At 45.4% G+C, this 18031-nt stretch overlaps 1 protein-coding gene across 4 annotated transcripts in view; it reads left to right on the top strand.

Moving 5' to 3' along the window:
* Window positions 1-5612: 5612 nt before the first annotated feature.
* The window catches only part of DPF3 (double PHD fingers 3), a 153950-nt gene continuing 141531 nt past the window's right edge, over window positions 5613-18031 (top strand). The window contains exon 1 of one of the 4 annotated variants that reach the window (XM_075151983.1): window positions 5613-5934. In XM_075151983.1, the coding sequence (XP_075008084.1) occupies window positions 5819-5934 (116 nt within the window). In that variant the 5' untranslated portion in view covers window positions 5613-5818. The remainder of the gene's footprint in view (window positions 5935-18031) is intronic. The other 3 variants (XM_075151985.1, XR_012673931.1, XR_012673932.1) reach the window with 3 other exon arrangements.

Raw genomic sequence — 18031 nt, 5'->3', positions numbered from 1 at the left:
TAGCCTACTTATGATAGTGTTTGTTCCCTTGGCCTTATAAAGACCAAAATACACTTTATAAACAAGGAAACTTGAATACTGAAAGAAAACAAGTTGTTACTCTCAAGCTGTGTCTGGACAGCTCACTTCTGCCTACTCTATCAAAAAAAAATTCTCCATAGTGGAGACAGCAGATAGTCACGGTGAAATATTCATTCCTTTCTTTGAGGTGGTCTCATCAGTAATGAAGGAGAGGCGAAGCTATTCAAATCAACAGCAAGATTCAAGTTAACACTCTCTTTGGATGAATGTGGCAGTTTATGTTTTTTTCTCAGAGTTGTTAATTTTCTCAGGTAGAGTGCTATTCATTATGCTCAATCCAAATGTTAAACCTGTATTAGAATCATAATTACGGTGTGTGCTCTATGCTTATTAGAGATAAGATTGATTGGCAAGGTATTACATTCTGTTTTCTACTCATGGGCAAGAGGAAGTCATGTTGCAGCACTCTTAGGCCACATTTGAAATCTGTGTTTAAAGGTGGTTAAAACCGTAGGTAGTTAGAATCCCCAGACTCCATCCACAGTGGTGATGAGGAACTTTTTTTGGAGGGTCAAATCTGTCCATGTATTTATGCCCTAATCTATACAATCTGCTCCCTCCAAGATTCAAGGCACCTTAGAAACTCCCCTTCAGCCCCGCACTGGGAATAGATGGAGACAGGAGACATAGCATTATCTCAGATGAATCAGGGTACTACCTCTGTGTCCCATTGATGGATATAGATGTTGGGAAGAATGAAAAGGAGTCCTAAAGGGTTCACTTTTTTCTTTTTCCTTTTTTTTTTTCTTCTTTTTTTTCCCCCCCCTCAGCTAGTTACTCACGAAATAAGGCAGGCAGTCCTGTGACTCTGGACGTGTAAATCTTGTGCTTCATGATGGGAACTCAATTTTGTCCCATCTAAATTGCAACAATGACTCCCCTCATGGAGAGGACAACCGTAGTTACTGTATGTGTGTTCTTCAGAGCATGTGTCTATCTGTATTACTATATCCTTTTTCCTACCATTACCGCGGTACTGCAGATTTGTATTCTCCTTTTAAGGCTGTTCTATTGGAGAAATTTAAAAACAATCTATGATAACATAACGAATTTTCTAGCAACCACACTAAATAAATTTTCAGCAGTTTGTTAAATTGGGGACAGTCTTCAACCAGAATCTGGAACCTAAACCAACTTCTGTCTCCCCAAACTTTTGAAAACTTCAGATTGAGGCCTCAATGTACTTCTTAATAGCAGAGACTCCTCTCTAGTGTTAAAATATATTTATTTTGTAAGAATGTCACATTAAAAAATAAAGGAACTTGAATCCAGACCTCAGCATAGATGTAATTCAGGTGTAACGTGATAGAAAACTGAATAGTGAACACAAAATTAAAACTTTGGGAAGTCAGAATCAGGCCTGAAATCAAGAGAGCATAAAGGCATCCAAAAATTGTTGCTGTAGCTATAGAGGGGAATTTTGCTTAAAAAATAAAAAAAAATAATTGAGGTCACCTTTTAAGAATGCGATTCCCAAAGTTGCAAAGAATGAATCATTGGCGCCAATTTTTACGCCGTGTAACTCCATAGTTATCTTTGTTATGCTGACTGCATAAAATTTTTGGTGATGTGTCTGTAGAAGGCTGGTGTTGAGTCTGTAACATTGACACTCTGATATCTTTCCCTCCTCTTTCAGCTAACCAACTATTGGTAAAGATCAAAGAAAGTAAGGAGGAGGGCTGACAAGAAACAGTGTATGAGAGATGCCTGCACAGCTTTAAATAAATAAAAAGGGGTTAAGACTTCAAATCTGTTGCAGGATATCTGTGCATGTGGGGCCCTGTTTTGCTGTAACAAGCTATGTTAACAGCACACAGAGCATGCTGTCATATTTAGATCTATATGAATCTGGTCCTTTGAATATTAATGTATTTGAAGAAAATAAAGTTGTATATCACTGGAAATACCTGGGAATATTAAAGCTGAAAAAAAAACATGTGGCTTCTGGTAGACTAACAACTCTTTGTCTTTTATGTTACCCTCCATAGCAAAATTAGATTTGTGGCTTTCAATGGCAGTGTCTAGTTTGTTTCACTTTCCAATTCACGAGAGTTGAGGAGTGTATAAGTAAGAACCTAACTTTCCCTCCTTCCCTGCAGAAAAGAACAACTCTACATTAAAACTTAACAAGATAAAAAGGAAAGCAGGAGACAATAAACACAGGGTAAAAACTCTTCCACAGTGAAAGACCGTCAGCCAAAATAAGGCTTTGCAGGGTGAGCAGAGATATTTTTGACAACTCACAGAAAGTATCAATGCACTTGCATTAGGTAAATAGTAAAAATGTTTGAAATAGAGGTGGATCAGGTGAGCAGCAATATGATCTATGAGACATGACGCTTCCCAATATAGTGAAAAGAAATGACACTGTTTTTCTTCTACTTGGGCAGAGACCAGCTGCAGTTCCGTATAGGGGACCGGAGGTGAGGCAGTGGATTCTGCCTTCTAAAGCCCTGCTCACTCTAACCCCATAGAGGCAGCATGCTTAGGTTTTGTGTTAATGCTATAGATTTTACCCCAATAGTTTTATGTAAAAACTTACCTTTGTTTTTTAAATAAATGTTGGCTGTCCAAACAGTTGGCAACCTCTCATTAAAAATATGCCCACCTAGTTTTTTTTATGCCAAATATTTTTATAGTATTTATGTTTTCTTGCAGCCTCCTTGTTATGTTTCAGGTGGGTCTGAATAAAACTATCAGAAGCTAAGTGGGAAGGTAAAAATCCTGAAGTTGGAACTTAGTGTAGTTTCAGATGTGTTGGTCTTGTGTTGGAGTGTAAAATAACAGCAACACTATTGATGAGTGACTTACGGTAGCCTAAAACCAGAAGAAAAATGAATCTAAAAATTTAGTTCATGAATGATCGGTTGATGATGGACTGGTGTGTATGTGAAAATGGAGGTGTGGCATCAAAGTTTTATTAACATAGGTTTGTGATGGTCCCCTTACGTGCAAATAGTGAATATATGAATAAGTTATATAGTTCATTACAAGTGAAATGCCACTCAGTGCTCCATGCCTTTTTTCCAGCTAAAATTGTAATCTAACTGTTGTGGAATTCTACATGAAATACACTATAGGAAAACTGTATGGACACATGAGCAAAGCCTGATGTCTTTGTTACCACGGGTGAGACTTTTCACTGTTGTGATATGGCAGGTCTGTCCTTGGGCGTCCTGGAGATTCCTCTGAGCGAGGCAGTGCTGTTGACTGGTTCTCCTGGCCAGTAACATGGGATCTGACTGGGAAAAGGGCTATCAACAATCCAAGGTCATCTGTGGCTGTTCTCACTGTTTGTTACTGTTGCTGGTAGCTGATAAAGGCCCAACGTCTGAATAACGGGAGCCGCAAGGGAAGCACGTGTGGCTTAATCCCATTTTTGCAATACGCTCCCTGCCAAGCTGCGCCAAGAGCTCTTTGCCTGCAGAGCGGGAATAGGCCTATATATCCAACCAAACAGGACCAGAGGGACTCATTAAACTCCTAAAGATTACCTCAAACATTTTTTTTTAATTCTCTGAAAATGTCACCAGTTTGCATTAGAATATCTCAGAGCTTTCTAGAGCTTGGCTGAATTTTGGTGCCTTCTCTCAGTGGCACAAATCTGCTTCAAGTTCTGCAGTGTGATATGGTTCTAGGCTATTTTTTGTTTCACATGAAGCAAAGTCGTTGTTACCCCACAAGTCGATGTTGCCCATCCTAGGGTAAATGCTAAAATTTGCTTGATGTTTGCCATTAGGTGAATAGCATGCCAATAAGAAAAGTCAAACCAGAAATCCTCATAATAGCGAGATGTGATATAGGTCACTAGTTCAAAGTCACCCGTTCAGGTGCATGCTGAGCCGTTCATTTCTTTGCAGCGTGTACATCAACTGTGTGCTTATGAAAACTCGGCAGTTTGTGGTTAGCTTTTCCTGTGAACAGCGAGAGAGTACTGAACGGGAGGGTCTGAAGTCACATCCAATGTCACCTGGGCTACTACAGTATTAAATAATATAATGTAATATGATAATGGAAACATTCTTAAAGATTGCTTCCCAGAACTGTTTTGGGATAGATCTCAGCATCTTGGCAACTGTCCAGCTGACAGAAAGCTTATTTCTCCTAAGCAGTGCCTGTAACCAAATGGCTTAGATTGCTTTGATGGAAGAGATGATTCCCTCCAGGGATATACGCTTGGCACAGTACCTAGGTTGACCTAGTAGCTGGAGTAGGTAATGTTTGGAAAGAGGGACCCTAGACAGATCTTAGAAAGTTTAACTTTTTGCAAACTTCTGATGAATCCTTAATGAATGGGAAACTGATGCATTGCTCTCTTCTCCCCTCTTCTCTGGAGGTAGTAATTTCTCTATCTTTCTCCATCTCCCTTCCTTTTCTCTTCTGCCTCAGTATTAGAAAGTTTTATTTTGTCAAGCAGTTAAAAGAGAGATTTTGATTGTCTTCGCCTTTTAAAGTTCAGCCCACTGGCTCAGAAAGATTGCTATTTCTACTTCTGTTAAGACCTGAATATCTCACAAACATCATTACTTCCATTCTTTTATTCATTAAGTTGAGAATGAAGTTGGTTGCACTCTTTTGCTGGTTTTACAGCAGTATATTTGAACTGTCTTTAGTTGAGTTTCTTCTGGTTATATAAATGCAAAGAATGGAGAAGCAGGCTTGGTTTTGGTAGTGGTGGTTGTGTTTTTTAAAAGGATAGAGGATGCCTGAAGGGAGGCAAGACTTTTGAGAAAGAAGTATTAGATGACGAAGCTTACATTAATATCAGACGAGAAGAAAACTTCTTGATCTGATTCTGCTCTTATTGACACCTAGTTTACGCTGGTGTAAATTCATGAACTTCAGTGGATTGACTTCTGAGTTCGAGTGAGATCAGGACTGGCACCTCTTACATCACTTAGGTCATGCTCCATAATTCATTTGCAAGCTCCTTTAATTAGTTGCAGGTAAGCCCAGACTTCCTGGAGTCTGCCGCCTCCCCAGAAACGGGCTCTGCCTGCGCCCTGCCGCGCCCCCGGGGTCCAGCCTCCCCATCGCTCTCCCACCCCGCGAGTACGCGTCCGGCGAAACGCGGGCCAGGGATCTCCCCCCCGCGTCTCCTTGCGCCGAAAGCTGGGGGGCCGGCCGCCGCCGCGCCAGAAGTTGCTCTGTGGGAGAGCCGGGCAGAGCCGGGCCGGTCGGTCGGTCCGGCCGCCGCGCGTTATGTAAGGGCGCAGGGTCTGCGGGCCGGGATGACTGACAGGGAGAGGGAAATTCCTGGGGGAGGGGGAGCGGGAGCGGCGCTGCCCTGGAGCCGCTGCCAGCGCCGGCAGCTCCCGGAGACCTGGCGGGGTGAGCGGCTTTGGAGACCGGGAAACAGCCCGGGAAGGGCGCTACCGGGGAGCGGGAGGAGCGAGCGGGGCGGCGCGGGCTGGTTTCCCCGGTGGGGCACGCCGCCTGGGAAACGAGGGGCAGCGACGGCGGTGCGAAGGGACGAGGAGCGAGCCTGGCTTCCCCTCTCCCGGCGCGGTGCGTTAGCGCTGGAGCCGGGGAGCTGCGGGAAAGCCTCCCCCTGCCCGCCCTCGCCCCCTCGATCCCTCCCGGCGCGGCGGCGGCCCCGCCGACGGGCGCTGCCCCTTTAAGACCTGCTCGCCGCCAGTTGCACGGAGAGGGAGTGACCTCTGGGCTTTGACAGCTCCCCTAATAACTAGCAGAGCCCCGGCTCCGCCCGCGGCGTCGGATTGGTCGGCGGGCCGGTATGCCGCGTTCTGATTGGCTGGCCGCTTCCCCTCAGCGAACCTTTAGAACTCCGAGACACAATATTCTGTTACATTGTAGCAAAATGGCGACTGTCATTCACAACCCCCTGAAAGCGTAAGTAGGAATCAAAAATGTACATATTCCGCGTGGTTTAAATATGAAAAAAGGCGCCTTTCCGGCGCCGGCTGCCAGCCGGAGCCGGGTGCCGGCAGCCTCCCGGCGGGTCCCTCCTCCCGCCCTCCTTTCTGCCCCAGCTGCTCGCTCGTTTTTTGTGCAACACATCCCCGCGGCTCGCGCCGAAATTAACGAGGAAAAATTGTGCGGCTCGCGCGCCGGTTAATTGGCGCCCGGGCGCGGAGGGGGGCGGCGGGGCGGAGGGGGGCGGCGGGCTGCCCGCTGCTCCCGGAGCGCAGCGCGGGGACGGCGGCGGCGGCGTCCCGCGGGGCCCCCGCGGGGGTGCGCGCACTTGACAGCGTCCTGCCCCCGCTGTCCGGGCGGGCTCGCCCCGCCGCCGCCCCGGGGTCCGGCGGCGGAAGGGCCGGCCCAGGGCAGCGGCGGGGGGGCCTGGGGCGCCGTGCCTCCGCGCTCCGGCGGCAGCTCGGAGTTGCCTCCGCGAAATCTTCGCGGAGTTGGGATGACTTGAGGAGGGGGAGCGAAGCGGCCCCCTCGCTTCTCGGCCGAGTGGCGGGAGGGCGGCACGGGCGGTCGGAACGCGGGGCAGCAGCGGCACTGCCGGCGCACCTCGGCGTTCGTGCGGGAGGGAGGGAAGCAGACCTGCGTGAAATGAATGACTCGGGACTGCCGGTCGTTGATTTGGGGCAGGAAGTCCGGAGATCTGTTTTGCATATGACAGGCTTTCGCTTTTCAAAGTGGCGAAGGGAGTTGATTGTGTTTCCATCTTGAGAGTGGGCACAAGCAGCCCAGGGCTGCTCGGACGGGATCTGACCCGCTGCTGGCGGGGGAATCACAGAGAGGGAGTGACCGAGTGCGCGGGAGGGGCAGGTGCTTCTGCTGCGGAGATATTCCGGCGTTCCCGATCTGGAAATCAGGCCGGTTTAAGAGGGGGACCGCGGGAGCCGGTTGTCGTCTTCTGGATCGCGTCCTTTATTTTCCTTGTGGTCTGCAGCGCACGCCGTTAATCCCTGAAGGCATTAGGGAGAGTGGGATTTGGCGCCGTATGTGGGGAGAGGAGCTGTCTTAACCTTTTTAAAACGACTTCTCTGCTAACGGGGGCAGCGCTCTTGCTATTAAAGCGGGGAAGCGGAGTACCTGGCGGTGACGCTTCGTTTGCACTTTCTGGCTGCGCTGAGTGGGTGTTTTTATACGTTTGAGTTTTCAGAGATGAAATTAGGGCTGCGAGGTTTTTCTTTTTTTTTTTTTTTTTTTCTTTTTTTTCCCCGCCTCAAGTCTCTCCGGCTGGAGTTGGAAAAACACTTGAAGGTTTTTCCAGGGATTCCTGTCGCTGTCTCTCTGCGATCCGGAGGGAAAGGAAAGCCTCGAACTGGGAAGGGGTGCTGACATGTTTATCAGCTCTCCTGCTCCGTCCTGGCAGAAAACCTTCGCTTTCATTTATCCGTCCTCTCGGTAGCACCTTATAAAAATCGGCGGGGAGAGGGGAGCGCAGTCAGGGGGTTAACCAAGGAAGTCCGAGTACCCTCACGGGGGGTGGTGGGCTTGAACACGCTCTGAAAACGGTGGGGAAGAGACGGCGTGCCCCACGTTCGACGGCAGGTTTAATACTTGTGCAGGCGAGAGCAACTTCTCCCCGGGCCCCTCCGGGCCGCCGGGCGTTGCTGAGGCGCCGGCAGCGCGCCCCGCGCCCCGCGGGGACCGGGGAGCGCACCGACGGGGCCGCACCGCGCGGCTCCTCACCTGCGCCGGGAAAAGCCGCGCACCTTTGTGCCATTCGCGAGTATTGCCGGCGGCGAAGAAGCCCGGGCTCGGTGAGCTCTGGGGACGGCGGGTGAGAGGCGAGAAGCTCCCGGGGAGCGGCCGCGGCCCGAGGAGCCGGGCGCCGGCGTGGGAGCCCCGGCGGAGGACGGGACCTCGCCTCCTCGCCTCGCACTTCGTGACACCGTGGGGCTCCCAACAGTCGCAGCGGATCTCCGGAGAAAGCGGATCCTGCCGAAGGGCTGCTTGTGCCGAAATTAATCGGGGGCCCGATCCCGCTGCTGCTAAAGTCGGGGAGGGCAGGATTAGGCCCTTTATAATTAGCTCCTTTCTCCTCCCCTCGCCCCTGGGGGGTGTGAGAGGAGGAAACAATAGACATCAAGTGCTGGGTTCGCTTTTCTCTGTGTGCCTTTTAAAGTACTAATGCTATGTGGAGGAAACAGAATTGGTACTGACTGGCTGACACCATCTGCATTTTTTATTAACAACTTGTTTAATAAAACATTTTATAATTTTCACTTATTCTTTAAAGTTGCTGATCGGGAAACAATACACATGTAAATAAATTATGCATGGGATAAATTAGGACAAAAGCAGTAGAACACATAATAGGGGAAGGGATGCAGTGCACAGTATTTTATCCTCATGTGTCCTTCTGACAATGAAAGGGAGCTGAATGACATTTGCATTTCCTCTGTCTGCGTTTTGATTGTATCTCAAAACCCACAAACGCCCCCTACAGAAACTGGCCACACAAAGGTTTTGCTCTGAGATGGGGGACAATGTAGAGACTGCGAAATCCTAGCTCAGGTATCAAGCAGTTCCCTGTGTGTGCTTGTGCATTTAAGTGTGTCCAATATTCAGTTTATCTCCGGCACTTGGACACATATGTGGCCTTGTTCATGCTAGACTAGTCTCTCGGGATAATGTATTCCAGTGTACCTGAGCATCTGTGGGAATACATTACATAGAATAGCTCAGTGCATGGAGTCCCTTATTAATGATTGGCACTTCCTTACACTCAGCTTGCTTCTTTCTCTGTCTAGCGCTCTCTTCTCACTTTCTGGTTCTCTTTTGGTGCTTTCATCCCTTTGCTCTTCTCCCCTTCACTTCCTCTGGTGATCCAATCAACCTGACACGACTGCCTATTATTTCTGCCATTTAATACCTTGTTGTTTACCAACATGGTGCTACAGGCAACAATACCAGAGATCTAAGTTTAACAGATCTGCAAGGGGAAGGCGGCAGGTGTCTGGATAAACATATTCTTCTTCATCTGTAGAAAAAGCTGTATTCAGATAGCTTTGAAGGGACAGCGGTGGATTTGAAGCGCTGGATTTGTTGGGTTGTTTTTTTCCACTAGCCTTTGTACCTATCTCCACAGTTTTTCTTTCCATCTTCTTCTCCTTTGGATATCTTAATATGGAGACATTTGAGCGGTGCAGTAGAAGAAACAAATGCAGTTAAAAAGTATTCTGAATTACTTCAAATGTCAGTCAGAAATCTCAACGGACTTTGTAAACATTAATTAATTAAACCTCTCAACACCCCTGTGAAGAAAGGATTATTGCCTTTGTTTTATGGATGGCTAAACTAGGACAAAGTGGCTCAGAAACTTTCTAATTCAAAGATCAAGTCTAGAATGCAGCCGTTCAACTTCCAGTCTTAGCATCTAGTCCGATTTCCTCCATCTCTGCCTTATTAGTGATGTGCATATGGTAGCATAATGCATTTAATGTAATTAAGACCTTGTAATTTACAAAGCCTTATCTAGAAGCAGAGCTGGTTTCCCCCCACCCCTTCTCTGTCTTTACTCCCACAGCTGACTTTTATTTCAGGTTGTCAATTAAACATTCTCACTGGAACATATGTTAGGCTATTGCCTTTTCTACTTGTGAGATTCCCTCATGCCGTATAGCTCTCTGCCTGGATGCTCACCAGAGGAGCTGTTGCCTTCCAGTAGTTTGGCCTTGGAGTAGCAGTGCTGGTGCTTTCCCTTTCTTTTACTCAAGACAGCCTCTGGGACAAAAAGGCTAACTCAGGCTCAAATGCTAGGCTAGGTCACTTGCACGCTGACTGTATTGTCAGATAACTTTGATGTGCTTGGGGACACTTATTCCCTGCCAGGTGTTTGGGGACCAGATCATTGCAGACTTGTGTGCACAGTGCTAGAGCTGACCTTATAAACCCTACCAGCCCTGTTCTGTCTCTGCCCTCCCGCTGCAAACACACAGCAGCGGTTGGTTTTCCAATTGCTGTACCTTCTCAGATAAAATTGCCTTGGCAGCCAGCTCCGACCCCTGGGCTGCCAAATGGCTATCCTTGAGATGATGAATTCTGTGGCATGAGACACCTGTGAAGAAATGGTCTGTGCTCGCATCCCTGTTTCATGTCGGCAACAGACCAGCGCGGGTCTTGGGGTCTTGTATGGCAAGAGTATTTCATTAGTGATAACTCAGGCTTGAATTCAAGCTGCGGGCTTTTAACCGGAAGGTCCCATATCCCATTACCCATCCCTGAAATAGCCCTATGTCCTGATTAAGTGCTGATGAAGACTGATTTTTTTTTTTTGGATGTTGTTCCATAAACATCTGGTTGCTGATTTTTAATATTAAAGTGGAAGTATAATGTGCAGTGCTGCTTTCAGCAGGTGGAAGCAATAACATAGACAGACAGTTAGGTTGCCAGTTCAGTGTTTACAAGTGATGTGGAGGTGATTTTAATGTGGCTTTGCAGAAGGGAATTTTCTTCTGCTTGACAGGACAGGGTTGTTGGGCACATTAAATCGTGTACCAAAATCTCTACAGCATTTCCAATGTGGCTCTGAAGTAACTTAAAAACATAAATGAGCTCTAGTGTGACAACATTTCAAAGTGAAACTGTTGTCCACATGAAAACTCTATTTTCTGAATCTCAACCCAGCCTTCAGAGAAAATGAGGGATGAATGTTATTGTATTTATACAAGGAAACATGAGCATAAAACCAAAGTCATTGAGAGGCAGAGAAGCCAAGTTAAGAAGACCTGAGGATACACTGGTTTGAATATGAGAGAATCTGATAAATGGTATGTTACTAGTTACAGTGTTACATCTGGTTCCGTGAGTTGCTTGTGCATGATCAGTTGTTGCAGTGCTTTTGTAATTTTGTTTTATTGGTGTTCTAGCCTTTCACAGTCTGTCCAGTTGTATGGACAGATGGAGGTTGTATCACAAAATTGTTGCTGAAGAAAAAATTTGTGGTGTGTGAAAGCAATATTGAACTATCTGGGTTGGGCTACAGGGGCCCAAAGGTATAATTTTTTGGAGGGTGTAATCATTTCAAGGTAAGCACATGCCCAATGGGCTGGGTGCATAATGCCTGTTAGATTGGATTCACAGTGTCCGAGTGGGAGTACTTTACCCACACCATGCAGAAGTCCGGTACACAGAGCAAAATGGGGATCTGTCTTCAGTCTGAGTCATGGTGAAGGTAATGTGGCTCATCCTTTGGGTAGCCTAATGAAAATTGATTTCTTCCTCTGCTTTCCTAAAACTGGAAGCGTAGTATTTGGAGGTTGCTCTCAAGAGCAGACTTTGTCCATCTTGTATGTCTGTCTTCTGCAGTTTATGACAGTTGGCTGTACCTCTGCTGTCCCAAAATGAGACATTCCAATGCTCCCATTGGCTGCGAATAAACCCATCTTTTCGGATTATCGTTTGCTGAGTCTGGTGTTTTCTCATTCTGGTTTATCTTTCATGTCAGAGCTGAATTTCTTTGCTTGGGTAGATCAATTTTACAATCTTGGTATTTATTCTGGGCTCATCACTGTGTTGTCTGTATGTGATGTTGCCTTGAGCAAGAACCATCCTTCTATTGTTTATCCCTGAGGACTTGTAGGAGTGGAATGAATCTGTTTCGGGAGTTGACGTTTTTCTCCCTTGGACAGACCGACCTCTGATCTGAGGATTCCCTGGCTGGGGTGACATACTCCCACGTGCAGAGAAGCAGCACCAAGGCAACATTGCTTAAGGCCGGTTCTGAGGGCTTCATTAGGACTGTACTGCTCTTCTGGCTTTGCCTGGCAGTTTTGCCCAGGATGCAGAGGCTGAGGTGTGTTAATCGCTTCCTTAGTGTAGGTCCTAGTTTTAGCACCGGTTTATTTCTTTTAAGGAAAGTTATCTCATCAACACAATCTAAAAGAAAGCATACTTTTAAAATTCATTTTTTTTAAACAATTTTTTTCAGACGGAAGTGCTTCTTTCTTGTCTTTAAAAACTTCTCTACAATTTGTGGAACAAACCCAAGTACACTGGACTAGTGCGTGAGAAGCAGAAAGTGGTTTTCCTTTTTTCTTTCTCATTTCAAAAGAAAGAACAAAACTGCCCAGTGCATTTTCACTGTCTAAACTGAGTGACATATAACACAAATATCGTGAGTGCTTGAATACTGAACGTTTAAAATTCTTATTTATCTTTAATAGCCTAAATTATGAGAAGTACGATACTTTTTTTTTTTAATTGTTATATATGGTTTATTTCCCAGCAGAGCATATTTTAACCACAGATTCCCAGCAGATGTCTCAGAGAAGAATAATGCAGTGTCTCAACGGCTGCTGGCGAATATCCTTCTCACACCCCCATCCCCTCCAGTATGGGAACAGCAGGAGTATGTCAGCATGTGTCTCGGTTTTCAGGTTACCTGCCTGAGCTGGGTGTGGTCAGAGAGTTGCAATTCCAGCTGCATGGAAGGTTTTACTGGCACCCCAGCACTGTCTGAGGGGAGGCTTCACCGGGAGTCAGTGGAGCAGCGAGAGCAGGGCAGGGACGGGTACTGATGAGTGTGCACTAGGTGCCTGTGATCAGCAGCGTGTGCTTGCCAAATCCTGAGTCATTAATTTTGCGTTCTGCTGAGCTGTGGCTGGAAGAGAGTCCCCTGCTCAGGTGTTGATGGGGACACTGACTACATCAATGTTATTCTTCTGGTGAGAAAGGCTGGAAGTGATATTTAATATTGCAGTCCCTTGTGACAGAACGGATCCAACCTAACTGAGGATCATCTCTCCATTCATACAACACCGTGAGTTGTATCAGGCTTTGACATCTGATAATGCTGTCCTTGCTTTCTGATAATTTTTTATAAATTAATATAAAATGCTAACTGTAACATGCATATGAAATCCTAGTATGCAAAAGAAAGGAACCCCACATAACTTACAGTTTCTTCCCCTTGTTTCTTCTCAGATTCCCCCTTGTGATACAAGATACAAGGCCTTGGTTAAGACGTTGTGCTAAATTCTCTACAAACACATGGTTTAATGCTTCCTGCCTTGTAGGCCTCAAAAATCTAAATAGGTTGGACGGTGCAAAGAAAATCAGGTGCAGCGCAGTGAAATAAGGCCATGTCCCGAGTTGGTTAATTCCAGTCTGCCCTACCGCATCAGCTGGCAGGGCTGATTTGATCTGATCAGATGTGGGCATGCTACTCCTGCCAAAACACAAAGTACAGTGCTTATGCTGCTTTTATGCTTTGAGTTGGCTTCATGCTAGCCACAGGAAGATAGATTATGCCTGTTGGAACAAAATTGCCTCTTGAAAATGTTTTGGGTGCTTTTCCTGTTTTGGAAGAGTAAGAGAACACCAGTTCATTGCTTTGTGTCATGTGGCTGTGAAATTTTTGGTCTAGTTCTAGGAACTTTGCAGTTTCTAGTGTTCCTGTGGATCCACAGCGTAACGTGATTAGTCACAGAGTTGGGAGAAAAATTGAAATGGCCAGAGTTATAGCCCAGATAGTTCACTATCCAGTGAACAGTGCTATAAGGAAACTTATAATGCAGACACAAAGTTAGTATTATTTCTTCAAGGGAAAAGTAATGTCCATATTTCCATTTTCTTCAAGAACAGTTTTGAAGAAAGTCATCCATGGATTTGTGACTGCTCAAGTATTTTGGCCTCAATATTGTTTCCTGAGAGACTGTTTAGTCAATGATGGGGACAAATATATTTTATGTTTATGACTACTTTAAAACCTCTGCAATCTGAATAAGGAATAATGGAAACAGTGGTTCAGAAAGCTGTTTTACTGCTAAACTTCTTTGGTCTTGACCATGAATAAAAACTGCGTCATGTTTGAGGCTGCTATCCTATTGAGTGTTCAGATAAATCACTCACCAGTGTCCAATATCGGAAATTATAACATGAGCCTACTTGTATCTACAAGCTTACCTTGATTGCTTTTGCTTTTTTTTTTAAACTACTGAAGTGTGTTTTGAAGACTGTAGGTTTTTGTGTTTTCTATGGACACTTTATCCTTGAAGTTTTCAGTTCATTAGCATATACCTGTTGATGTGAAATATGGAATAAGTCAGGAACACAATTTTAATTCAGAGATTAGTACCTTTTAAAGTTGGGGTAGTGCAGGTTAAAAGGCATGTGAGATGTGGTGGGCGAGGGTTGGTGATGGTAAGACTCTGCAGTGAGCTCTTTTTCCACAGGTGTGGTTCAATTGCAGTGTTGAGATACTTCTTCTACTGCTTCATGGTATCTGACTGACCCTTTAATTTTTAGGAAGTGCTTCTCCAAAAACGATGTGCCCCTCTGTTAATTTTGGTGATGTTAGACCTTGGTGATCAAATGGCATGTGGATGAAAGCGATGTTAATACCTCCCCAGGCAGAATGGGGCCCCAAAGACTTCTTGTTTCTCTCTCTTCTCCGGTGCTGATACGAATGAATGGGAACTTGGTCAGGTTAGCTGGTGTTATGTTGACAGCAAACAGGCATTCCTGAGGTTGAAATCTAACCCAAAAATGTTGATGGGGGAAATATGTGGAAAACCTTTCTCAATTTTCTGTCACCAGATCTGATTTGTTTTTGTTGATAGTCTCAGCTAAATGTTTTATCTTCTCCTAGCTTTCCTCTCCTCTGCCTCCCAACCTCTTTCCCCCATTGACCTCTACTAGCGCAGTCCTAGCTGTTGATTTATCAGGGCAGGCTAGCTCAGCACTGTGTGGAGATTGCTTTTAATTAACTCCCTTCGTTTTTTTCCAACCTTCAGGGAGCAGCAACCCTTTAATGATTTTAATATTTTATCTGGATTTATATCCACCTTATGTGTTGTTTGTTGCTCTGCTTCCTCACATGTTCTTCCTGAGTCATCTCCCAAAATGAAATGTTTGTTTCAGGTCTCTCATGCAGGATGAAGAGGAGAGTTTTTAATGGCTTCTGGACTGGGAGGATGAACTCTCTATGATCTACCCTGGTGTTTTGGAGGAGGATGGGGAGTATGAGGTGATGCATTTTGGTGCTGTCTTGGAGCAAGATGCACTTCAGTGTTCTGCCTCTGTGCGCAGGGAGAGGCAGCTTTGTTTCATGGTTGCAGCATGGCAGATCAGAGCCTACTGAATTAAATCTGAACCCTGACTTGTTGTATGGCATAGATAAGTCATGAGCTTATTTTCACAGTCAGGTACGACTCTCATGCTAGTCAGGCTGAGTAGAGGAGGCATTAATGTAATTACCTGTTGCTAAAATGTAGCTAACTTCCTGTGCATGAATACAGGTCTAAAGGAGAGTCCCTCTTTACCTGCAAAAGACTACCTTTGCCTACTGTGAGTAGCTCTACCAAGTAAGATTTCTTCAGACTGAGCAGAAAGGAGCAATACGAAATTTCTCCCACCTGGAATTTTCTCTTTACATATCCTACAATGAGGATTTCAGGAGGTTCCATGATGAAAGAATTAAGAAAAATATATGTTATTTGTAATGTAAAGTATGTGTCACTTTCATGCCAGAGCAGGAAAATGCTTTATAATCATGCTTAAAGTAAGCATCCCAGTCCCTTTCGTGGGATTATTTTCTCCATTCTTCTGATGGGAGGAATGGCGTGCACTGACTGACTTGGTGATGGTCACACTAATCACACCGTCAAACATTGACAGAATTGGAGTTTTAGAAGCCACATTGCTTTCCTTTTGGTGTTGAGTGTTAGACGGTATATGAGTGATGTGTGGAAAGTGAATGGGAATCCTTCCTTGGTACCACTTCCATGGCTGAGCTCAAATTAGGGGCATGGAGGAAGAATGGGAAAGTGAGTTAAGACTGTCTGCCTGGTTCTGATGGAAGAAGTTCACTGATAATTACCACTAAACCATCCTTAATGGCCGTGGTTTATGCCTAGAGCTGATAAAGGCACTGTTGAGGTGCAAAGATTTTACCACGGAAATGAACTACATTACACCAAGTGGCAAGTAGTTTTGCATTTCAAAATATACATGCTGCACACCAGACAGTCTGTTCAGTACAATTCATGCATTGAATTCAAAGTAATTGCTGTGAGAACAATTTGACTCAATTTATTTTACAAGACTACTTGTAAGTATGGGTAAGTGTATTTAAAGCCCCTTTGTTAAAATGGCAGAAGAAATGAAGAAGCTCCCAGATCTAGTTCTCCCTTACTGACGAAAGTGACTCTGAGACTCTTGCTGAAAGGAACACAATTGTGGATGCGACTTATCAAAATATTAGCAGCGCATCACTGCCTAAGATCATCTATGTCATCTGGTCTGTGGTTTGTGTTTGTGTCTTTCCTATCTTCCTCTGCAGTCTGCTTTACTTTAAAAAAAATAATTGTTTGGGTGTATTTTTTTCCATGTTGTTGCTGCGATTCCACAGTAACTAACTCCTGGCATTCTCATCTGACCAGATTGCAAATGTATCTTGTTCAGGTATTCATTCTGCTGAGTAGATCTGAAAGTAAATTCTCTCTTCCCCTATTATTAACTTTCTAGTTTTGTTTCTGCAACTAACTTATCCACAAAGTCCTGGGGTTAGGAGAGGCTGTCTCTCCTGACATGTCTTCCGAATTCCTCACTGCTAAACACACACCATGCAAAGTTGAAACCTGGCTGGCTCTCAAAGGGTAGTCTATTTCCCAGGCTGCTCTTTCCAGCTACCTTCTCCTCCATGCACCCCTAGGAGCAGAATAGGAGGAACAGATGAGGGGTGAGTGCTCTGCCTTTGGGAAAGGCTCTGACCTGAAAATGGATTGCAATTCCAGCCGAATGGTTCCTTCCCTTGGTAACAGAATTGCACGCCTGGGCTCTGAGCTCTTTACATTAATTCCATCTCTGCTAAACTTTCCCAGTCAATTAACCATGTCCATCTCCTGCTCTAGCAGCCACATGTGCCTTTTCTGCCGCAGCAGGGTTTTGGAGCAGTAACTCCCTGCAGCCTTTGCTGCAGCAGTTTTCCCTCCAGCAGCTTCCCTCAAGCACGGTTATCAATCAGGACCTGTCAGGTTTTTCCCTCCGACACATCTATTTTCAGGGCTGTAGGACTTTGACCTTTTGCTTTTGTCTTTATAAGTACTATTTTTCCAATAGGGGCCAGCTCAAATGCTGAGTGTTAGGTCTTTACACTGATACAAAAACTGCATGAAGATTTCAGTTTTAGTGTGAGGAGATTCTGCTAATCCTGGATATTTCTTTTGGTTTCTGTCATTTTGCCTCCCTTGAATTTTAATTTTGCTTGTCAAAAAGGCCTCATTAAGCTGGTCAGTAGTTCTCATGTGGTGTTCCAGGCAGCACCTGCAGTGCAGAGGTCTCCCCTGAGTAGCTGGCTAACAGGACTGGATAACAGGGTAGTGAGTTCTTGCAGGCTGAAGTGTCTGGGAGATGCTCACCCATGGGGTTTGATGTAGACTACCTTTGAAGGGAATTCTGCACACGCCTTCGCAGCTGGAAGAACGGTTTGGACGCTGGCACTAGTGGTCTCTTGGCAACGCACTTAAGGGACCATGACAGTGGCTTGAACATGATTTTCTTGCATGTTGTACTACCATCAAAGGTCAGGTTGGGCTAGAGTGCCTATTAAAGCAAGAGGCTATGCTTAGTATCTTGTCTTGAAAATGTGGGTGAGCCTGGTCCTGTTTCTAGTGGTAGATGCCTATATCATAAAGGCTGACATCCCAGTGGCACTAATTGGTTCCTGTGTGGGTACTTTCAGATGAGAAGACAAAGACCAAATTGGCCACAGAGGCTCAATTAATAAAAGTGTAGGTTTAAAAGAGGGTTCCTGGGTCTTATGTCCAGTCCCCTGGTACCATGTCAGATAATCCCTTTCATAAACTGAAAAGTCCTTGTCTTAAATCCCCACTTGGACTGTTTGTTCCCATTACTCCTCTTGGGAGGGTTCCAGAACCCACTGCTCTGGTGGCTGGAAATAGCATTTTAATCCCTAGCCTAGCCCTACTTGTGACCAGTTTATACCCATTTGTTCTGGTGCCAGCATGGAGTTGTTAGTTTAAATACTATTGCTCCGTTCATGTCTTCCTCTCCACTATCATGC

The sequence above is a fragment of the Calonectris borealis genome, chromosome 5, assembly GCF_964195595.1.
Source record: "Calonectris borealis chromosome 5, bCalBor7.hap1.2, whole genome shotgun sequence".
NCBI classification, from domain to species: Eukaryota; Metazoa; Chordata; class Aves; order Procellariiformes; family Procellariidae; genus Calonectris; species Calonectris borealis.
Note: the sequence above shows the minus strand (reverse complement) of the source record. Positions and strands in the feature narration are given on the sequence as shown.